This window comes from Crotalus tigris, unplaced genomic scaffold, assembly GCF_016545835.1.
Source record: "Crotalus tigris isolate CLP2741 ecotype Arizona unplaced genomic scaffold, ASM1654583v1 scf7180000024351.1097467, whole genome shotgun sequence".
Lineage (NCBI taxonomy): Eukaryota > Metazoa > Chordata > Lepidosauria > Squamata > Viperidae > Crotalus > Crotalus tigris.
In genome coordinates, this window is record NW_024100520.1 from 838,318 (window position 1) to 862,567 (window position 24,250).

At 39.3% G+C, this 24,250-nt stretch overlaps 1 protein-coding gene across 7 annotated transcripts in view; it reads left to right on the top strand.

Moving 5' to 3' along the window:
* Positions 1 to 24,250, top strand: part of FHOD3 (formin homology 2 domain containing 3) — a 515,605-nt gene that overhangs the window by 268,645 nt on the left and 222,710 nt on the right. For all 7 annotated transcript variants that reach the window (XM_039327161.1, XM_039327164.1, XM_039327163.1 and 4 more), the window contains 3 exons: positions 4,595 to 4,689; positions 8,475 to 8,586; positions 12,453 to 12,547. In XM_039327161.1, coding sequence (XP_039183095.1) covers positions 4,595 to 4,689; positions 8,475 to 8,586; positions 12,453 to 12,547 — 302 coding nt within the window. The remainder of the gene's footprint in view (positions 1 to 4,594; positions 4,690 to 8,474; positions 8,587 to 12,452; positions 12,548 to 24,250) is intronic.

The following is a 24,250-nucleotide window of genomic DNA, read 5'->3' on the forward strand; positions in this document are numbered from 1 at the left end:
GGTGGGGCAAAGATCCCCTCCTTCTCACTTTCGGAGGCTTTTTGCTTCTTGTGGTTTTTTCCCCCCAGGAAATCAGTTATCAAGTAGAAGAGAGAAAAATCACTGTTCTTATCCAGTTCCAAGCACGTTGTTTATAGTCAGCTTAAAATAGTACTTTTCAGCTTCGGCTGCTCTGAAGTTAAGCTAGCCTTTCTCCTGCTAGTTTCTGGAAGGCTTTTCCAGGACCGATCGGATCGACCACTGTCTCTGCACTCAGCGGGACTTCCCTCCTTTATTGCCTCTACGGAGTGACTTCAGGCCCATTTAGGGTCCCCTAGCAGGCAGAAATCGGCCGTAGGGTACAGAGCTCCATGATCCCTCGGCTGCTGAGTTACTGCACAAAACTGGAAGCCTCAAGTCCATAACAGTTTCTAATCAACAATAAATCACTGTAGTCATTATCTCTAATCTGCCCAGGATCAAATGTCTTCAATTGATTCTTAATAATGAAACATTTTCTTAAAATTATAATTGGGCTCTTTCTAAACAATCTCATTCCCCATCTTTGTTGTTAATATCTCTGCAGCACTTATTGTTCAGAAGGATTTTGTGCCAGTTGAACCACAGCATCTCTTAACAGTTGTCAGTGCTGCCATCCTGCTTCACCCCATCGCTATTCATGGCCCTCCATGACACAACCACCATGGAATTGTGCCAATTTGACAGATTTATGGCTGCCTTGAGGAAGCGGTTCAAAGAGCTACTTGCCAACTAGAAGATCCAAACTAGGATCAAAACCCTCAAGCAAGGAAAGCAGCCCATCTTAGCCTACATTCAAGAGTTCCAAAGCATGGTCAGCAAGCTGGCAAACTGGCCCAAACTCATTCCAAGGACCTTCCAGGGCTGGTATGGCCTGGTGGAGGAGGTAGAAATCGACCTGGCCAGGTACCATTCCCATACCAATCGAGAACAGTGATGATCATTTGGAACAGAAAAACAAGTGTCTCAAAACCTGGGAAACAGTCATCAGGCTGCTGACAGCCAAACTCCAGCACCTACCTCCTCATGGGAGCCAAAAAGGGGCAGAAAGGCGCTCACCAAGCCCATCAAGATAGTGCTTAGAAGAGTGGAAGTCATAGAGATCCTCCCTTCAACCAGTGATGGCAAGGAAACTCTAACCAAAGACCCGAAGACCAGAACAGAGAATGACAGCAGAGGAGATGATGATGTGCTAGTATGTGGCACCATAATACCAGTAACTATCCGAGTAGAACTAGTGGTGACTTCCTCAGACGCAAGGGTGTATTGACCACTCTACTGGATTCTGGGTGCACCAGATGCCTCATTAGTCCTGACGTAGTGGAGAAACTGAGGATGCATCTCAGAGAACTGAAAATCCCAATAGCATTCTCCCAGGAACTGCCACAAAGAAGAGGGAGTCAAGCTATTTTCCAAAGCGCCTGAAGGCAGGACAAGAAGCAACAGGTGGAAACTAACCAAAGAGAGAAGCAACCTAGAACTAAGGAGAAACTTCCTGACAGTTAGAACAATTAACCAGTGGAACAACCTGCCTCCAGAAGCGGTGAATGCTCCAACACTGGAGGTTTTTAAGAAGAAACTGGACAGCCATTTGTCCGAAATGGTAAAGGGTTTCCTGCCTGAGCAGGGGGTTGGACTAGATGACCTCCAAGGACCCTTCCAACTTTATCATTATTATTGTTATTATCTAGATAGGTCAATAGCAGGTGGGATGCCAGATTCGTTATGGAGCCAGTAAGGATACTTTCCATGAGAAAAACCTCAGCTTTGTCATGGCATCAGATAGGGACAGACCCATAAAATAGGGTCTTGCCTGGTAAAGGAAGTGGAACCCATCAGTAGGTTGGAGGAGGAAAATCCTGAATATCCAGCAAAGGCAAATTGGAGGAAACGCTGTGGTGAAAGCAGTCTTATGTCCCCATGCCATCAATTGAAAAACTGAAAAGGAAAATCACAGCAGCAGCACATGAACAGGGAAACCTTCTATGGAAGACTTTTGTCTCTCTAAATGCAACATGTGTGAGCCCCATGTCTCCTTTGAAAATTCCATGGTAAATATCCCAATAAACTCCATTGAAGTAGCCTATTAACCACTTGGGTTTTTTCTTTCTCTCTCTTCTAGGACGAGCCTTTCCTTTTAGGGGAGCAGAATGTCAGTGCTACCATCCTGCTTTACCCTATTGCTGCCAGACTACCATAACCTGGGGGGGCAGGGGAGGAGCCAACAGGGTAGGGGGAAATCAGAAACCAGAATCACTGCAAGTGTCTGCCAGAAACATCAGCTAGCGGACCCCAAGGTCACAAGCATAGGAATAGAATGTGGACCATCATCGAGGCTGATAAGCATCAGCACTGTTACCAAAACAATCTGTTTGAATTTAGTTGGACACCATGGGGATAATGGGGGGGGGAGGACCTGGGAAACAGGAAAGTAAATAGGCAGTTTTCGCATGCAAACCTCAGATCTGCCTTTTTCCTATCTTGTAACCACTTGGCTTTTTTAGTAAAAGTAAACCTTTCACTATGAATGCAGTCCGAAGGCTTTTTCTTTCTAATGACCAAGTCAGAACAAGTCCAGCAGTTGTTTTCTGATTGAGTATAATAAGTCTATTCCACAATCTTCATCAGTTCTCTAAAGATAAAGTCCAGTTCATCACTTATCCATACTGCCATCCATAAGCCATTTAAATTTTTGCCCCTTTCAGCCTTCTCCAACCAGCTTGGAATTCTCAGAGCTTCTTCTCCTTCAATTCTATCAGCAACAAATTGACTTCCAATCCACCCAACTGCAAGTCTGATTTAGCTGTATCTGAGCATCATTTATAATTTTTGTAAAATCATCAAACCTTTCACCTAAATTTTTGTTCAGAACTTGTAAAAAAAAAAACATTTTCCCCCCAAAGGATTCCAAGAAGGATTTTATGTTAAGTTGATCTGGCTCTTGTCTTTCTCTCTGGGCATTATATATAATACATAATAGTCCAAATCTTTAATTTATTGTTGTGTTTATTTTTAATATAATCCAAATTGCTTTTGTAGCTTGACTTTCACAACAAAGCATAGGCAGTTCCTCTCAGGATAAAATTATCCAGTTATCTCAGGATAATAAAGTGTCTGCAGGAAAAATTACGATAATATTCTGCACAATGGAGAGTAAATAGAAACAAAAGGGAAAATTTCCATCTCTTTAAAAAGAAAAAAGACTATATGTATACTCTGTGTGTGTGTGTGTATGTATGCACACACACACACACACACATACACACACACATACAGAGCAAAGTTCTTTTGAAAATTAATAAAATACAAAATCCATGTAGTAGAAATCCAGTGCAAATGTAAATCAAATCAAATGACTTTCACCATTAAGGAGAAAATTTTGGAGCTGTCAGCTTCCATGTGGCAAAATGTTTCATAGCTCCAGAGCAAAGCAGTAAAAAAAAAAAAAAGGTAAAAAGTTCACCTTTATATTCCAGCAAAGGGTTAAAAAATAAATCAGCATTCAAACATATGATTAATTAAAGATGTAAGTCAAAAGCAAGAAAATGTTCAAAATATAATCTTTAAACCTGAGGCACACCTAAAAAAAGCAAATAGTGACAGGAAAAGATAGAGACCCAATCCTCCGACCACTCTTACTGAAAATTGCAATTGTCTAGCTTTCTTTTTTTTCCCTTATATTGTTTTATCACAGAGAATAAAATACAAAACAGTGAAACACTCAAACAAAACAAAAGCATACATTCAACCATAACAACAAAAAAGAAGAAAATAGTCTAGATTTCTATAACCAGGCAAGTACACAGTTGTCCAAAGGTCATCTTAGGTCACTCCTAGTTGTCCTGTTAAAATCTGGGGAGCGCACTGCCAAAAGACTGGTTGTGGTGGCAAATTCAGGTGTTTGTTGCCAAGAAAAAAAATTGTCCCACCATTCAGTGTACTATTTGTTATAACAATAGTTAACACAGGTAGTCCTTGGCTTACAACCAAAACAGAGCCCAAAATTTCCATTGCTAAGAAAGATAATGGTTAAGTGAATTTTCTCATTTTATGAACTCTGTTGCTGTCATTGTTAAATGAATCACTGCAGTTGTTAAGTTAGTAACATGGTTGTTAAATGAATCTGGTTTCCCCATTGATTTACTTTGCCAGAAGTTCACAAAAGTTAATCACATAATCTCAGGATAATGTAACCATCATATGTCAGTTGCCAAGCATCCAAATTTTGATTAGATGACTATAGTGATTCTGCAGTAATTGTTAATGGGAAAAACAGTTGTAAGTCACTTTTTCAGTGCCATTGTAAATTCAAATGGTCATTAAATGAATGATTGTAAGTCAAGGACTATCTGTAAGCCAATAGTCTTGTTATTGCAGCAGCATACAAATTTGATAAATAAGTAAATAAGTACAGTATATTCTATAAGCAGCTGCATTTATAACATCAAAAGCCAAACCAATATATTTACATCAGGAGAAATTGTATTCAGGTTGTGAAAACTTCCATTTCAGGCTGATAAAAGTTTGGCTCTTGATCAGCTCAGTGACCCCTTTTAAATCTTCTTTATTTCCTTAGCGCTGGGACAAATTATGCTATATGTTGATGGGATGAATGGAGTAATAAATCACAGTGAAACCATCCAGTGGCTGTACATACTAATAGGGTCTAAGGTAAGAATATTTTTTTGGAGACTTTTTACTACAATTTTTCTTTTAAACATAGTTCTGAGCCATATCAGTACTTTTTAAGCATTTCAAATAGACCAATGCTTCCCAACTAGCAAAAAAATAGTGAGCTATGCTGTTTTAGGAATTTCCCAATTTCGTAGCTACTTGAAACCATTGGATAACACTGCATATCTTTATATTGCTAACGTGATTTGGGACTTGATACTTAAATTTACTTTTCCACAAAATAGTATTTTCTCATTCCCCTCCATAGCCTGAATAATTCATATTTTCTACATTTTATTTGCTTCTTTCTGAATATATTCTATGCTTTTTAAAATTTTGTATCAGTCCAAATTCCTCCCAAAAGTACATCATTTTAAATCTATGTATTCAGTCATTCATTTAACTGAGGGAATTCTTAATATATATAGCACATTTCATTATAGAAAATACTGTTTTTATGTATGAATTAGGAATCAATCTCCTTTTCTTTATTCAAGATCACCTTTAAAAATAATCATAATTATAGAGGAAAATTAAAAAAAATTAAAAGATAAATACAAAAATAGATAATACAAGATGAGTAAGATTTTTCAAAGTTTTTCAGCAGTTGTATCTTAATGATAAAGGATTTAAAAAAAAAAGTGGAGGTTACACATAGTGTCTGAATTTGAACAAGGAAATTAAAGATGATTAGACTTACTACCGCACAGAAAAAAATCAAGAAAAAGAACTAATGCAATTCTAAATTAGAATATCACTTGTTTCTACCAAAACAGAATTCTCTAGAAATAGATATTCTATCAATTTCAATCTTCCTAAAATTCCATTGGTCCTGAATATTCCAAACGTTAATTTGAGAGTGGACATCAAATGAAAGTTTGAAACTAGCATTATTAGATCTGTGTTTCCCAACTTCAGTTCACATATTCTAGCAATCTTGCTCTGATAAAATGACTAAAGTCTTTCTTTCTCCAGCAGAGACAAGATTTGGGTTAAACTTGCAGTGTAACTGTTATGTATTGAATATATATAAAGTTATTAATCTGTGCTAAAGTGAAACTAACTTAACTCCAACTGCTTGTGAAGCTAAAATGAAAGTAACCTTTAGATGGCCCTGACTGTTAACTCCAACTGTTTTGGAGGGAAACTTTGAACATTCATATTTGGGCGGGTTTTTCAAGTATTGCGATTGGTTAAGGCCCTGTGGGCTCAGAATATAAATTACAGGCAATTGCCTGCAGTTCTCCAGTTCTAGTTTGAATCAATAAATAATGTTGTAACTATGATGGTCTGCTCCTTGCCTCTTGAAGCCCACTATACAATAGTGGCACAAGGATGGGATGCTAAAATCACTGAGTGATAGGCTGGGTAAGGAGCCCTGGCAGGCCTAGTTCTCACCCCCCCCCCACCCGCCTGCCAGTAAGACACACTGGAGGCACAGATATACCTGAGGGATCTATCCCCAGGATCCCAAAGTGCAGCACAGCTCCAACTGCAGCAGTAGAGGCATTAACCAGCACCATAGGGGCCTCCCCAAAATGACTAAATTGGGAAGGCTCAACAAGTTCGATATTACTTATCCGGAACAGTGGAGCTCATACATCTCCCAAGTAGACAACTATCTCTGGGCTAAACAGATCACAGATGATGGCCTGAAGCCGGCAACCTTACTATGTGTCTGCGGAGAAGCCATGTTTGATATCGCTGAAAACCTGATAGCATCGGCAAGTATAGAGACTGTGGCCTACGCAGGCCTGAGGAAAAAAATAAGGGAACATTTTGAGCCGAAACTCTCAGTAATCACTTGGCACCATGCATTCAAGCAACATGAGTAGAGATCCAGGTAATCTGCAGCAGAGTTTGTGGCAGCCCTTTGCCAAGCTTCGTGCCAATGGGAATTCCCTGACTTGGAAGACTGTCTCAGAGACAGGCTCATTTGCAGCCTGCATAATAGAGAATTACAGCAGTGCCTATTCGCCATGGAGAAACTGACTTTCCAAGATAGACCAACTATGCTGGTCTGCTCCTTGCCTACTGAAGCCCACTACACAATAGTAACACAATAAAGAGCCATGCACTAGTAAAGGGAATATAGTATTAAGGATAACTAAGCAGCCTCTTGCTGGTACTTTTATCCACCCAGTTATCATACATATACATAATGTATTTTTGCTTCCTGAAATCAACAACACTGTAGATTTCAGTAAGAGGAATTTTTTAGAATTTTAGGGAGGAAAAAATGTAGGAATGTGATATGCAGAAAATTCAGCATAAATAATTGCTACTAAGAAAAAGGTCTATTTAGAAATTATTTTATTTTTTATCATGGTTGGAAATTGTAGTGAAGCGCATATTGCAGACCCTTTCTGTAGCCTTTTTAATTCTTATAATAGTGATATGGTAATTTATGGTTTTATTTAAGAACCAATAAAATGCTGAAAGATTTTATTCCCTTTTAGAAAAGCGCAATTGAAGAACTGTTCATTAGTTTAATATTTAATATAATGCAGCCAGGTCACTGCTTTTAAGCTCTAGATAAAATGAAATATGGAAATGTGTTCTCAAAATACAGTAGGTTACAAAAGAATGGTAATTATATAAATTAATTAGAAATATATGAATGTTTATATTAGATAATTATATGTAGAATTGTTAATTGTTATAATAGTGTACTATACTTTGTTTCTTTCTTTCTGTTGTATTTTTTCATTTTAAAATACTTTCTATGTGTAGTTTTTGTATGTATTTACCTTTTAATTATCTTTGTATTTTGTTTTTTTTTTTCCTTTGGTTTCTGTTATTTTTTTAAAAGCAATAAAATAATTTTTTAAAAAGTATGTATGGTAAAATATTATTATTCCTGTCTTGCTGCTGAGGACATGAGATAAGTAGTTTTTAGAAAACAGCCAATTTGCCAAGGAAAATTGAGCATGTCCTGCAACTGACTCAGTAGCTGGAGTTCTGATATCTTTTATTATCCTGTGCCAAAATCACTTGCTCAAATCCATTGGACTGTTACTGAAAGCTAGTGCTAGAATTTGGAAATTTTTTGTACTGGGGATTTCTGTTACTTTATACAGAGTATTTCAGAATACAATACAATACAATACATCCATTTATGTATTCAACTTCTGATATGATTATCCAGAGCCGGTTTGATTCTTGAGCCAAAACAAATTGATTTTGTGATCACTTAAATTAATGGTTCTGACTCAGGATAAAGAAGGTCCATATTTTTGGGTGGAAATAAAATTAGTTTTAGATCACATGCTTTAACAGTATCTGGTTTAAATTATGGCATCAGTAATTAAAGGTGTTTAGATAGCCTCTAAAGCAGTGGTTCCCAACTTTTTTATACCCCACGCCCCTAGAATGCTTCTGATATATTCTCACACCCCTTACAAAACTTTGAAATAACGGCAATGAATTATGCATATACACTATAATTTTGAAAACCCAAGTTTTCGCACCTCCTGGAATATCATCTTGTACCTCCAGGGGGTCCGAGCCCCCCCTGGTTGGGAACCCCTGCCCCAAAGAGTGATTTTAAATGAGTGAGGGGCTAGGCTAGACTAACCAGTTCTATTTGTACATATTTTATGGATTTGCATTTAATTTAGAAGATGAGGCACATTTTGGTTCAATCAGTGACGTAGGAATAGTGATGCTGCTACTGCACTGATTTATCTCCACATTGGATTACCCTGCATTGCAGTAAAAGAAAACAACCATTCTGCAAATTTTACAATTTGATTTATGAATACTTGTTTCTTCCCTTTCAGTTTCGCCTCGTTGTAAAGACAGCACTAAAATTGCTCCTTGTTTTCGTGGAGTATACTGAATCCAATTCATCTCTTCTTATTGAAGCAGTAGCTACTGTGGATGCAAAAAGGGGTGAGTTATTATTATACTTCTAGAAAGAGGAGAACTAATTGTGGATTATTCTGTTTGTTAAAAGATATTTTCACTACAAAAATAGTGTGGATCATTTAATATTTTCCTTTGGTTACACTTGGGAAAAGAAGCCCCAAAGTAATCAACATGCTTAAAAATCCTTACATAAACTATACATTAGTATTCAAATCCAAACCCAGATGTTTATAAAATTAATTGGTTTTTTACAGTAAGATGGTTGAAAGGAATGATTAAAATGGAGGATAGATTAAAAGGGATGCAAAAATAAGTAAATATTTAGTTGAAGCAAAAGAGCAATCAGTCATAGTCTCCAAATACATATATATTATACAACAGCATTGGTTGGATCTTTCTTGAGACAATTGCAATGAATGTTCTACAGAACGGGTTACTTTGGCATGTTATAAACAACAGTGAACCGGTGTTGTGGATGACTAAAGGATTGACAAGTGACTCAAAGATTAGTATGAGAAGACAATAATACTATTTTTCAGGTTCTACATAGAACTGGTTAGAATTTGTCTGAATTAATTCATTGTATAAGAAATTTGGTATCCATCTACAGAGACTTCCAAACTTGTTTAATTTCACAGTTTTAGTTGGATTAAGTCTGTTTTCTAACACTGCAAAGGTTTGTTTAAAGATTCATTCATTCATTCATTCATTTATTTACTTATTTATTTGTATCCCGCCTTTATTATGTGTACAAATAACTCAAGGCAGCAAACATATCCAACACACCTTCCTATTATTTTCCACATAATAATAACCCTGTAAGTTTGGTTAGATTGAGATGGAGTGATTGGCCCAAAGTCAGCCAGCTGCTGATTTTGGGCCAGTCACTCCATCTCAACCTAATCATGGCTAAGATGAAATCACTGTTTCCTACTTTCTAGCCTAATGCCTTAACCACTAGACCAAGTTCACTCTCTATATGAAGTAATATGAAATAAAGATGGGGTTTTTATTTATCTTATTTCACTTCCAATCTCTTGGAACCAACAGCAATTACTGCTTTCCTCCATTCTTGTAATGTTCCCGTCATATTGCTGATGTTTGTCTGTAAGGATTGTTTAGAATTTTACCCAATCCAACAACCTAGTAACATACAATATTGGTTAGTTATCAAGAAAATTGTACAAATACTGATATATCATATCATCCTCAAGGATTATAAGAGATTGCTTAATGAAATAGAGGGATGGCATCTTTAGAACCAAGAATTTCTCCTAAGATAAACTGCTTAGGTTGTTGTTGTTTTCCAAAATGATCAAACAAACACAACAATTTGTACTAAGGTATGAACAGAGGTTGTAGGAGAAAATGTCTTTTATTTCCATCCTGTGGAACAGTATCAGGATTTTTAAAAATCTTCTGAAATTCAAAAGATGCATGAATCAAATGTTCTTTAACTCTTTTACAAGTCACTTTGAAGATTATCTCCTGGGGATCTCTTTGTGTTCTCAATGTTTTAAAGTCTGTAAAAATGAAGACAATTAAATGATGCTTTAAGACTACTTTATGATAGATTGGGGAATGGACATTGAGTAGAAACAATATGTTTTTCTTTAGTTGTTAGTTACATTAAAAATTAGTTAAATTAAAACTTTTGTAGCAGTTAAAGAGAGACAGATTGGTGTGACGGTCAAGGCACTTAGCTTCAAAGGATACTTTGAATCCTAATCCTGCCTTAGGCACAAAGCCAGCTGGCTGATTTTGAACCAATCATTTTCTCTCAGCCCTAGGAAGAAGGTGGCAAATCAGTTTTGAAACCTGCCAAGAAAACTGCAGGGACTAATAGAGACAGTCACAAAAGTCAACCCTGATTCCAGGGTGCAAACAATAACAACAAGAAAAAGGAGAAAATCTGAGTTTGCTTTACCCCAGAGCAATTGACAATTGATTCAACTTAATCATTTTTAAAATCTGGAATCTTTGATGGTGAAATTACTGCTCCCTCTGAAACCTTCTCTTTATTAAAGAACTTCAAAGAATTAAATGAGGTTTTCAAGACTTATCCACAGTCTATTTCTTAGTAAGATAGAACAATGTGAAATAGACTGTCACCAGCAGATGAATTTATAATTAGTTGATCAACTGCACTCAACATATAGTCCTCAGTGGAACTATTGTCAAGAGTGATTCACTCTTTTACCTAGTTTCTTTTTTTCTCTCAACTTGATAACAATCAGGAGGGGGTGGTTGTAATGTCTGGGGTGGGAATGGAATGCCAAGACTCTGTCTGCAGACTGGGAGACCCTGCTTCTCCCTTCAAGGCCATGCTGCACAGATGTTTGAATGATCCAGGCAGTTCTCATAACAAAACGAGCATATTTGATTGAACAACTCAGTGGACTGAAGGACGGTCAAAGAGTAATTCAAGTTTAATTATGTGGATTTTGAGTGGGAAATCCAGAGCTGGTTTTGCTTCTTTTGTGCCAATGTAGCGTATTCAATAAAAGTGTTACTTTTGGGAAGAACCATGTCCCAGGAGTTCCTTTCTTAAATTTGCTAGCTGGACATTTAACAACTATCTCTACATATTGGGAAGCATGAAATTGGATACACCAAGGTTCTGCCTTAGGTACTCTCCATCATCTTCATAAATAATTCACAAGGAGAACTCATCAAATTTGCAGATGACATCAAGCTAGGGGTGGGGGATAGCCAAAACTTTCAGTTCTTGACAGTCTTGAACTCAGGGCCCTATCCCCAAAAATATAATTCAGTGGTAAGAAAATACTTAGGCAAGAAAACCCAGATGCATAGGTATAGAATAGATGGTACCTGGGTCAACAGCAATAAGTGTGGGAGGGATCTAGGTGGACAACTATTAAAGTTGGAGCCAGGATATGCTGCAGCTGCCAAAAAAAGTCAATGCATCAACATAGGGATAGTTTCAAGATCATGTGAAATGATAAAGCTATTTTATACTTCACTGGTAAGACTACATTTGAAATACAGCATCCAGCTTTGGTTACCACGATACAAAAAGTTGTTGAGACTCTAGAAAGAGTGCAGAGAAGATCAACAAAGATGATTAGAGGACCAGAAGCTAATATGTACTATATGATGAATGCTCGCAGGAACTAGGTACATCTTCATAGCAGTCTTCTATGTTTGAGGGGCTGTCACAGAGAAGAAGTCAACTTTTTCTCCAAAGCACCTAAGGGTAAGACAAGAAGCACCAAATGGAAGCTTATCAAAGGGAGATCCAACCTAGAATTAAGGACAAATTTCCTGACAATGAGAACAATTAATCAGTGGAATGGCTAGCCTCCAGAAGTTGTAGGTGCTCCATGATTGAAGGTTTTCAAGAAAAGATTGGACAATCATTTGTCTGGGATGATGGCAGATTTTCCCCATGTGATCTCTTAATATCCCATGTGATCTCTTAACAACTGCCACTTGAGAGAGCCAGGATTGCATTCATTGAATGAAACAATCATGCAGGCATCTCGGTTAACAACCAATTTTCTCAGTGACTGGGATCTCACTCCAAATTGTGGTTGTAAGTTGAGATCTACTTCTATAATAATGCAAATTGTATTTGCCTCTCATTCTTATAACCATTTGTTGGTTTGAGGCTATCGAATAAGACATTTGAGCAAGTAGCATAAACAGGCACACTGTAGGAAGAAGTGGAAGGAATACATTATGGACTTCAGTATTAAGAATGTTGAACTCAACATTCAGGTGGTTTTACTTCCAGAAATAATATATAGAATTGGACTGTTTTAAGTAATAATCAATTATATGCTTTCTGTACTAATTTTTTAAAAAAAGAATTAACTAATATAAATAAACTAAATGCTTCTTTGTAATATTAATATTTCTTTGTTCAGATCTCAAGCCATGGTCCAGTGTCATAGAGATTTTGGAAGAAAAGGATGGACTTGATACAGAATTACTAGTTTATGCAATGACTTTAATAAATAAGGTTTGTTTTAATTTGACATGCATGTATTCAAATATATTCAGAATTTTCTATGTATTAAATTTATAATTAGAAAGTTATTTTAAAGTCATCAGAGATAAATATCGGAATGGAATTTTTTTAATGTTTTCTTTCCTTGGTAATCCATCAAGCCTCTTCCAGACTATATATTATATACTGATCTACAGAGTCAGTTAATAAATAAGATCAACTCAGCAGAATTCCAACCACATGGTTTAGTCAAACTTAAATGTACCTCTGATGACAAATCTGCTTTCTGACCAATATTGTTTTTATGTTTTATCACCTTGATTTTATTAAATACAGTGAAGAATACTCCCCCTTTTAAAGAAAATAAGTTTATATGTGCAGAAATGGTGGAATGGTTCTTAAAGTTTGAAGAAAAGTCAGATAAAAGGCCGTGCTGAGTAGATTGCAGGATTTAGGAGTGAGAATTATTTAAAGAGCCTCCCTTTATAACTTGATTCTTGGAAATATGTAAAATATTGATGAAATGACTTTATCAATATGATTTCCAAACAATGTCATATGAATCTGCCCATCCATTCATCCAATCTACTAGCCATATTGAGTGTTAATCTAATACAGAAATTGTCAACATATGTCATATCATTATGTAACTATACCGTGCCTTACAACTACAAGACCAATTTTCCAGACATAGGTCATTACTATTGTGATATTTAAACTAAACAGCGGGGACAGTGAGTTCATTGATACAGAACATCCCTGTCCCCGGCAATCTAAAAATTATAGGGCTATCAGTGCATGTAACATAGATGTATGTGTGGACAAGAATATCAACCTTGCTGTCAAGCAAAATCAAGCTTCTAATAGCGAATGCCACACAAAGTGCATTAACCAAATAGGTGGTAAGACAATAGAGGAACTCAGGCACTACACAGGTTATGTAGAAAGTAAACACAGGGTCAGTCATAAAGGACTCAAATGTCTATACATCATTGCACAGAATATGAACAGCAAACAGGGTGAACTAGAAATTCAGGTTAATGAGGGCAGATATGACATTGTTGCCATTACGGAAATATGGTGGGATGAAACCCACAAATGGAACACACAGCTAAAGGGATTTAAATTATTTAAAAGAAACAGACCAAATAAAAGAGCTCTCTAATATAAGAAATAATTATATCTCTACAGAAATAGAGCACAACAATGATGAAAACTGTCTTGAATGCATTTGGGTCAATATAAAAGGGAAAAAAATGACATTGCTATAGGTGTATACTATAGGTCAGTGGTGGTGAACCTGGGGCACTGGTGCCAGAGGCAGCACTCAGAGCCCTCTCTGTGGGCACACATGCCATCGCCCCAGTCCTAGGCCTTCAGCTGGATTTTTTTATAAAACCTTTTCGCTTTAGGCCTCTGCCGCCGTGTGCAAAAAAAATAAAAATAAAAGTTCAATCAGTCAATTTCAACTTCTCATGGGAAAAAAAAGATCTTGCAAACTTGAAATTGATTAATTGAACTTTTTAGTCCCACCCAGTCTGCCATTATCACCACAGCCAGCCCACCCAATAGGCCATGCCCACCCAATGGGCCACACCCACCCAGCACTCAATGATGCATAAGTGGGTTTTAGGTTGCAGTTTGGGCACTCAGTGTGGTGGTCTCCCATGGAGAATGAGACACGCACGCGGGTATCTCGGGATGAGAGCCCAGAGCTGACTCCAACACCCTCTTTTATTGTTACTAAGGTTTTTACATCACACAGCGTAATCAAAAGATGTATATAGGGGTGGTTACAATGTATCAAATAACAGACACTCTCCAGATGCAAGGCTACGCAGGTGTTCTTATCAGACTCTGTCCAAATGGTTGATGAATGCATCCTGTGTCTGGAGTAGTCCGTTTGTTATCTCAAGGCCCTTGTGGGAGATGCCCATGGACATATTTGTGCAATTAATCCCACATCTCCTCCTTTTCTGTTTTTTCAATGTTACTCACTTCCAGTTCCAGAAGGGATCTTGATTCACTAATTAAGGCGTCCTTTCTAGTGGAGGGCGTAACATTTTTTCACATTTGCAGGAGGGAGGGAATACATTGAATGCAACAACATAGCAATACAAATAATATCAAAATGGTTACTATAATAGAAATCAAAGATTGTAGCCAGGATCCATCCGGTAGCCAGGACCAAAGGGCACCCCAAATATCCACGGTGCCTGATCCATCGCTGCGTAAGGGATTATTTTGGAGCATAGATTCCATTTTCCTTGCTGTAGCAGAAATATTAGGTTGAAAATCATGTATATACATACAACAGTGAGAATGAATTAAGGCACATACACCGCCTTTTGCTGCTAAAATAATATCTAAAGCATACCGATTTTGCAAAACTACTTCCCTTATTTCCCCCATTTCTTGATTAATCATTTTAATGCTGTTGATTGTTTTATTAAACATATGAACAGTCCGATTGTTAAGCAAATGAAGGTCCCTATAGTTCATGGCAACTCCTAGATTGGGTAGAATTCCTCTGCTGATTTGAGTCTCTACCACCCAATGTTAGGGGTGGATCCAAGGAGCCAGTATCACGTTTGTTCCGCAGGCGTCCATCAGGGAGATGAGGCAAAGCATATACAGCAGGGGTCAAAAGGCCCAGTGTACAGGTGCCTTTCCAATCCTTAGGCACCTGGCGATAGGCTCTACGGCCACATAGTAGCCACATATCGGGTAACTCATAATAACCCTGGTGAGACTCATTAGCAAATGTTATTATGGATTCCATGTCAAGGCAAGCCATGTAGGTACTGATGTTTGTCCATTGATTGCTTCGATAAGTGTCATTTATCTTAATAAGGTTGCTTTTGATGGATTTGCATTTCTTTGCTGAATTCCATATAATAACTTGTTGACAATTACTATAAGTTCCCAAATAAATGGCAGTACGGAATAGTCCTGTGCTATAAAAACAAAATCTGGCAGGTTCCATTATACGAGCACCCACAGCATATGTCATATTCAATGTCTCTGTAGTTATTTTCCGCAGCTGCTTCCATCCTGTTTCATTGAATGGGATGGCATGGAAAATAAGGCCACCACGACTGTCACCAGGAATTTGCATGCAGATCCAACAGTTCGTGACGTTAAGTGTAAGAGCAATGCGCCTGGCATCCCGTATAAAAGCATTAAAAGCCCACAGTCCCTGATCCTCATATGCCTGGCTGAGGTGGTGTACGTTGAGCCATATAAGGACGAACACAACGAGCTGGAGTCCAAATGATCTCGCCATGGTCGTCTATTGCAGCGTAGCCTCGACCCCAGGTAATGAGGGAGGCAGGCCCTTTCCAGGTGGGATCAGGCAAACGTCGATAGTATACCTGGGGGCGTGAAGAATCTGTGGGAGAAGCAGAAAAATGCCTGCTTGCGGCAGTTGAGCCAGGGGTGCCAGAAACATTCAAAAAGTTTAAGGTAAAAAGTACAAGATTAAGAGTGTTTTGTATCCCAGGCAAGCCGGGGGTATTTTCCCCTTTCTTTTTTGCATGCATGTTTAGAGCCCTTTTTACGGTCTGATTGGCTCGTTCCCCGATCGCTTGACCAGTGAAGTTATATAGAATGCCAAATTTATGAACAATAGACCAGCGAGAGCAAAACTGCGCAAAGGAGGTGCTGGTATAAGCAGGAGCGTTGTCAGTTTTAATTTCTTTTGGATTGCCCAGGATAGAAAAGGTACGAATGCAATGATTAATAACATGTTTAGCAGACTCACCCCTTTGAGGGGTGGCCATAATAAAACCTGAATAGGTGTCAATGGAAACATGCAAATATTTCCAAGGGGCAAATGGCAAATATTGCGTAACATCCATTTGCCAAAGTTGACAGCTCTGCGTCCCTCTTGGGTTGACCCCTTGAGGAACAGAGTGTGCTTGGAGGCTGCAGGTGGGACATTGTTGTATGATAGCCGCAGCCTCCGTAGCTGTTAAAGAAAATTGTTTCATTAAAGCCTTCTTATTTTGATGAAAATATGAATGGCTGTCCCATGGGGTTATGGGAGATAAAACAAGGACAGAAACGTCCTGGTGAGTGGAGGCGGCCGAAGCGGCAGCATCCGCCTTGGCATTGCCTTCGGAGATAATACCAGGGAAAGGTTGGTGACTTCTAATATGAGCAGGAAAAAAACAAGTAGAGCGGGAATGAAGAAGGGATTGGAGTGTGAGAAATAGACTGAGGAGAGAGTCATCCAGTGAGGGTGACACATATGAGTCAGATAAAGAGGTGAGAACTTTATATACATAAAGACTATCTAAAATAAGATTAAAAGGTTCAGAAGAAAAAGTTTGTAAGGCCAGAATTGTAGCGGCAAGTTCAGCACGCTGAGCAGAAGTTTGAGGAGGAGTAATTTTTGTGTGCCATTGTTCACCCTCCTTCCATACACATGAACCATAAGTCTTGCTGCCATCAACATACAGGGTGACAGCGTTAGGAATGGGAGAGGAGGAAATGGGAGAATGCAGAGAAATTGAAACATTATTAAGGAGTTGGAAGCGAGGGTCAGAGGGAATATGACAGGAAACAGATCCTGCCCAGTCAGCAAGAGAAAGTTGCAATACATCTGAAGAGGCAAATAAAGGTTCCCATATAGTAAGAGACATGGGGACATATAAAAAAACAATATCAAATCCAATTAAACATTTTGCTCGAAAACGGCCCTTTGTAATTAAAAGAGCAAACATATATGGCAGTGGATTGATAGATTTGCAAGGGGTATTGGGGAGATGAATCCATTCAACAATGGAGACGCTCCCCTTTTGATGTTGGAGAAGGGCAACTGTAGGAATAGAGGGAGTATTAAATATGGCCAAAGACAAAGGCTCATTGGGAATGGCTTGGTCCATCCAGCGGGTGGAGAGGGCACTATTAATTAAGGCAAAAACATGTTTTTGAGTGGGGTTAAGAACAACAACAGAGGAGGGGGAAGTGTGGCCTCGCAAAGCCAAAAACAAGGGTGCCAATGGGGCAGTGGTGAGCGCAAGAAATGGACGCACAAAATTTATGGTGCCCAAGATTTGTTGTAAAGCAACTAAAGTGAGAGGAGAAGGAAGGTGGATGGCAGGGAGTACTGGAACAGAATGAGAGGCTAGGACTTTGTGTCCCAGATATAAAAAGGGAGATTGGGTCTGAACTTTTTCCGGGGCAACAATAAAGCCATAAGAAGCTAAAAGCTGAATGAGTTGGGGTAGGACAGTTTGTACTGTGCCAGGAGGACCCGGGGCAGCTAGGAGAATGTCATCCATATAGTGATAAAGCAAAACATTAGGATAGGATTTGCGAAAAGGCAACAATGCAGCGTCCACAAAAGCTTGACATATGGTGGGGCTGTTAAGCATGCCTTGGGGAAGAACAGTCCATTGATAGCAAGGAGTAGGTTGGGACATGTTAGTTTGAGGCAAAGAAAAGGAAAAAAGTTGTTTGTCATCAGGATGCAGAGGAATGGTAAAAAAACAGTCTTTTAAATCAATAATTGCCAAATCATAGTCTTTGGGGATCATATTTGGGTTGGGCATTCCGCACTGTAGCGGACCCATGGGTTTAATTATTTTGTTAATGAGGCGTAAATCATGAATAATTCTCCAGTTGCCTGATTTCTTTTTGACTACAAATACTGGGGTGTTATAAGGACTGGTAGTTGGTTCCAAATGGCTAGATTGTATTTGCTGATATACCAGTTTCTGCAATGCTTCTTGTTTTTCTAAAGTGAGTGGCCATTGGTCCACCCACACGGGGGTGTCAGAAAGGAGCGTAAGCTTCATGGGTGAAGAAGGCATTGTTAGTCTTCCAGAGTTAACTTCGCATTAAATTGAGAGAGTAAGTCTCTGCCCCATAAATTTGTGTGAAGAGGGAGGATGACAGGTTTAAATTTAGCAGAAATGCCTTTTCTGATTCGTTGTGCAGTAAGCCAATTTTTACTGGAGCTTGCTTGTTGAAGTCCTCCCACTCCCCTGACTGTTGGTGAGGATTCCAGGGGCCATTTAGAGGGCCATTCAGCTGTTCTTATGACTGAGACATCCGCACCAGAGTCTACAAGACCAGAAAAGAGAATGCCATTGATTAAAAAAGGCAAAAAAAAGTTTTTGGAGAGTAATTTGCTTTGTTAGTGCCAATAGATCAGAGGAAGAATTCCCAGAGTGAGGTGCATATGCAGCCTCTGGGATGGGTGGTGCTGCACGTGGTAATAAGACCAAGCGTGCCACCGTATCCCCCCGGTTCATTGTGACAGGGAGATTGGTATAAAATTGGACTTTTAGGGTGTCTCTATACGTGGGATCTATCATACCTGGAAGTACAAACACTCCTTGTTCCCGAGCAACAGGTGTGGGAAGAATTATTCCCTCCGTTTCCGGAGGCAAGGGTCCAGAATAAAGAGTTTCAGCAACTGTGAGTAGGTTAGGAAAAGTAACAGAAAGAGCAGAAGCCAATTTTAAATCTATGCCAGAAAAACATTGCGAAGCAGAAGTGAAGTCTGAAAAGGATGCAGCCTTTGGAGAGGGGTTAGCTGCAGACCCCTTTGTTAGTTTCCCTGATTGGACTGAGAGGAGCGGCACTGATTGGCCCAATGAAAACCCTTTTTACATTTTGGGCACACAGTTTTGGGCTTGGCTCCGGGGATGGCAGCGGGTCGAGCTGCGCTGCCTCCTGGAGCTCTGCATTGTTTTTTAAAATGACCAGGTTTTTTACAATTGAAGCAAGTGCCTTGGGGTTGATTCCCCTTTTGGATTGCAGCTGCAAGAGTGTCCATTTGAAAAGCATTGGTTCCCACAATGCGGCAGGCTTTAAGAAAGTCTGCTAGTGTGGCCATGGGACTGGAAACAAGTGTTTTAAGAATGGACTGGCAGTCTGCATTTGCATGTTCATAAGCCAATTTTATGAGGATTTCATTTGCTGCATCTCTGTTTGAAATTTGACGCTCAATGGCAACTTGCAGGTGATTCACAAAGTCTGCATAGGATTCAATTGCAGTTTGGCGAATGGCAGAAAAAGATTGAATCGGAGTGCCAGACTCATCAACACGAGCCATGGCAGAAAGAACACAAGTATTAATAATTGGAAATGCAAAGGGAGTAAAAGTTTGAGCCTGAGCATTAAGGGTAGCAAAATTATCTTCTCCAAAGAGTTGTTCTGCTGTCCATTGTGAACCTGGGTGATTAGCTCTGTATTGTGCCTCTCTTTTATATTCAGATTCAAAAACTACGTATTGTGTTCCGTTAAGAAGCATGCGGAACAGATCTTTCCAATCTTGAGGCAACATTCGATATGCACTAGCAACTGAATGTATTAGTCTTCTAGTATAGGGACTGGTTATGCTATAATCTTTTGTAGCCTTTTTCAATTCTCTGATCATAGCAGGGGAAGTGCTTCCCAATTGACCACTATGCCTGTTGCAGTCTGTTGGTAAGTAACAGGGAACAACTCTGTCTCGGATAGTTCAGAAACACTTAAATCACCATTGTTTAAAGTTTGAAAAGCACCATGGATGATTCTGGGCCGGGAGAGAGGCGGCAACGTGGCAGGAACAGGAGAGGCTGTTTGTTGTTTATCAGGATCCATAAAATTTGCAGGGGCAGAAGGAGGGTTAAAACCTGCTCCAGGGGGCAAGGGAGTGGCCAACATAACAGACGGATTTTTATACGGTAGAGGGTCTAATAAAGGCTGATGAGGCAAGTCAGCATGGGTTTGAATCAGGGTATAGGCAATTTTCCAAAGACACAAAATCTCTGGGGGGGGGGGCTCTTGGAGACTGATGGAGGACGGTACCAATTTTCCTCCATGTATCTACTTTTAAAGATCCAGACTCCGGATAAGATGAGCAGTTAGCCCATACGTAAGCAAGCAATTTAACAGCCTCAGATTTAGAAAGATGACGGGTTAATTTCTGTTCCTGATCAGTAAGATATTTTTTCCTGCCAAGTAGCCTCAGCTCTTCCACATGCTGCTTTTGAGCATGAGACATTCCACCCCCCATACTTACGAAGAGGAGTCAGTTGCCAGCAACTTCGTCGGGTGCACCAAGCCTATTCCAGGCGATAAGTAAAGGGTCGGCAGGGACGTATCCTTCAGTGGATCACGTCGGGGTCACCAGATGTGGTGGTCTCCCATGGAGAATGAGACACGCACGCAGGTATCTCGGGATGAGAGCCCAGAGCTGACTCCAACACCCTCTTTTATTGTTACTAAGGTTTTTACATCACACAGCGTAATCAAAAGACGTATATAGGGGTGGTTACAATGTATCAAATAACAGACACTCTCCAGATGCAAGGCTACGCAGGTGTTCTTATCAGACTCTGTCCAAATGGTTGATGAATGCATCCTGTGTCTGGAGTAGTCCGTTTGTTATCTCAAGGCCCTTGTGGGAGATGCCCATGGACATATTTGTGCAATTAATCCCACATTCAGTCTCTAAAAGGTTCGCCATCACTGCTATAGAGCACCCAACCAAACAGAGGAAATAGATGAACTTTTTGCTAGTCAGCTAACTAAGGTATGTAGGAAGCACATCACAATAGTAATGGGGGATTTTAACTACCCTGACATCAACTGGGAGACAAACTCTGCACCAAGTGGAAGATCAAACAGATTCCTGACAAACCTAGCAGACAACTTTGTCTCCCAAAAAGTAGAGAAGTACTAGGGGATTAGCCATTTTGGATCTAATTCTCACTAACAGAGATGAAATGATAGAAGGTGTTGAAGCCACAGGAATCTTGGGAGGAAGTGATCATGCAATATTGGAATTCAGCATTATGGAAGCACAAGCAATAGAACATAGTCAAACTAGAGTCTTCGACTTTAAGAGAGCTAATTTCAATAAACTTAGAGATGGCTTGGGAAAGATTCCATGGATGAGAACCCTCAAGGGGAAAACAACTCAAGAAGCTTGGGAAATTTGGAAAAGTGAGATAATAAAAACTCAGTCTAGCACAAGACCAACAAAGAGGAAAAATAACAGCTCTCAAAAGAAACCAGCATGGCTGCATAAAGAACTCTGATAAACTGAAAGATAAAAAGGACAAGTATAGGAAGTGGAAAGAGGGGCACATAACTAAGTCAGAATAACAGCAAATAGCCCAAGTGGGTGAAAGTGGCAAGAAAGTGACAAGCAACAGGGAGAAAGCAGAACTATTTAACTTGTTTTTTGCATCTGTCTTTACATAAAGGGAAAAAACAGACCAACCTATCAAAAATAGTGCCATAAAAAACAGAATAGAAAGACAAGTTAAGATAGGCTAGAAAATGGTAAGTGAGCACCTGTTCAGCCTAACAAGTTCAAATCACCAGGACCAGATGGATTACACCCCAAGTTTCTCAAGGAACTGGCAGATGTGATCTCAACCACTGAACTATATTTTTCAAAGATCCTGGAGCACAGGGGAACTACCAGAGGACTGGAAAAGAGCTGATGTAGTTCCCATCTTCAAAAAAGGGGGAAAAAATGGATCCAGGAAATTAGAGACCTATTAGCCTGACCTCAATACCTGGGAAGATTCTGGAAAAGATAATCAAACAACGAATCAGCGAACACCTAGAGGCAAACAAAGTCATTACTAAAAGCCAACATGGGTTTGTCAAAAACAGATCATGCCAGACAAATCTTATTGCATTCTTTGACCAAGTGACAAAATTAGTGGATCAGAGGAATGCTGTGGATATAACTTACTTGGACTTTAGTAAGGCATTTGATAAAGTAGATCACAACCTACTACTTGATAAGATAGAAAAATGTATCACTACCAGATGGATTCATAATTGGCTGACTGGGTGTACTCAGTGTGTGGCTCTCAATGGAACCGCATCTATATGGAGGTCTCAGTGCTCTTCAACATCTACATCAATGATTTGGACAAGGGGATAGATGGGAAACTCATCAAATTTGCAGAAGACACCAAGCTGGCAGGAATAGCCAACGTTCCAGAAGACAGGCTTAAGATACAGGAGGATCTGGACAGACTTGAACACTGGGCGCTATCTAATAAAATGAAATTCAATGGTGAAAAAAGTAAGGTTCTACATTTAGGCAAGAAAAACCAAATGTACAGGTATTATATAGGGGGTACCTTGTTCAATAGTAGTAACTGTGAGAGGGATCTCGGAGTCCTAGTGGACAATCACTTAAATATGAGCCAGCAGTGTGCTGCAACTGCAAAAAAGCCAACACAGTGCTAGGCTGCATTAACAAAGGGATAGAATCAAGATCACATGAAGTATTAATACCACTTTACAATGCCTTGGTAAGGCCACACTTGGAATACTGCATCCAGTTTTGGTCACCATGATGTAAAAAAGATGTTGAGACTCTAGAAAGACTACAGAGAAGAGCAACAAAGATAATTAGGGGATTGGAGGCTAAAACATATAAGGAACGGCTGCTGGAATTGGGTATATCTAGTTTAATGAAGAGAAGGACGAGGGGGTACATGATAGCAGTGTTCCAATATCTCGGGCTGCCACAAAGAAGAGGGAGTCAAGCTATTTTCCAAAATGCCTGAGGGCAGGACAAGAAGCAACGGATGGAAACTAATCAAGGAGAGAAGCAACCTAGATCTAAGGAGAAACTTCCTGACAGTTAGAACAATTAACCTGTGGAACAACCTGCCTCCGGAAGCAGTGAATGCTCCAACACTGGAAGTTTTTAAGAAGAGACCGGACAGCCATTTGTCCGAAATGGTATAGGGTTTCCTGCCTGAGCAGGGGTTTGTCAATGCCAATGGTGTTCAATTGGTGCTCCAGTTGTTTTGGGATTGCACCCAAGGCACCTATTACAATGCTACTATTACTATTACTATTGGTACAATACTATTACTATTGGTACTCTCTTGATGTATTCACCTCTAATCTTTTTCTTGATTTCAGTGTGCTTGATGTTATCAGCTTGAAGGATACCCAAGTATTTGTAGTAATCTTTCTCATCCAGACTCTTAATGTTATTTTCGTGGGGCATCTTGATTCCTTCAGTTTTCACTATTTTTCCTTGTTTGATAGATAACAGTTATATGTTTCAACCAAAACCCATGCAATTCAGCTTCACCTGGTGCTGACCAATTTTTGATTTTCCTTGCTCTTTTTTCTACCATTTTTGTTGTTATTACTAGTTCTTTCATTTCAACTTCTGTTTTATTTGCATCCACCTCTTTTAACCAAGCTGCATCCTTGTATTTCTTTGGGTTATCCCATATCTGCTTCTAGAACTGCACTGTTTCTTCCTTGTCAGGTACTGACTGATTCATTGCAGTTTCTCCATTGATGGATTGGTAGAAACGTTTCTGATTGGATTGAAATTGGAAGTTCTGCCTATAGTTTGCAATTCGAACTTCATATCTACTGATTTTCCTGGCTATAGCTGTTATTTGTTGCTTTATTATTTCCAGTGCTTCCTTGAGCTTCCTTGTTTCTTGTTTCTAAATTATTATTATTATTATTATATATGGATCATCGCACAGTCAGCCAGATGTTCAGACTGGATTTGGCATTTTGTCTACCTATCGAGTCCTTACCCAGGACCTGGGATAGGCAGATGTGGATGTTTGATGGTATTACAGGTATCGTCGCAGGATGGAAGCAGTTCCTAATAAGGCCTTTTGCAATTGACTAATAGCGAATTTGTCAATTGTTGCTACTTTGTCATGCCGCTGCTTGTAATCAGTCTGTGCAATCTTCTTGCAACAG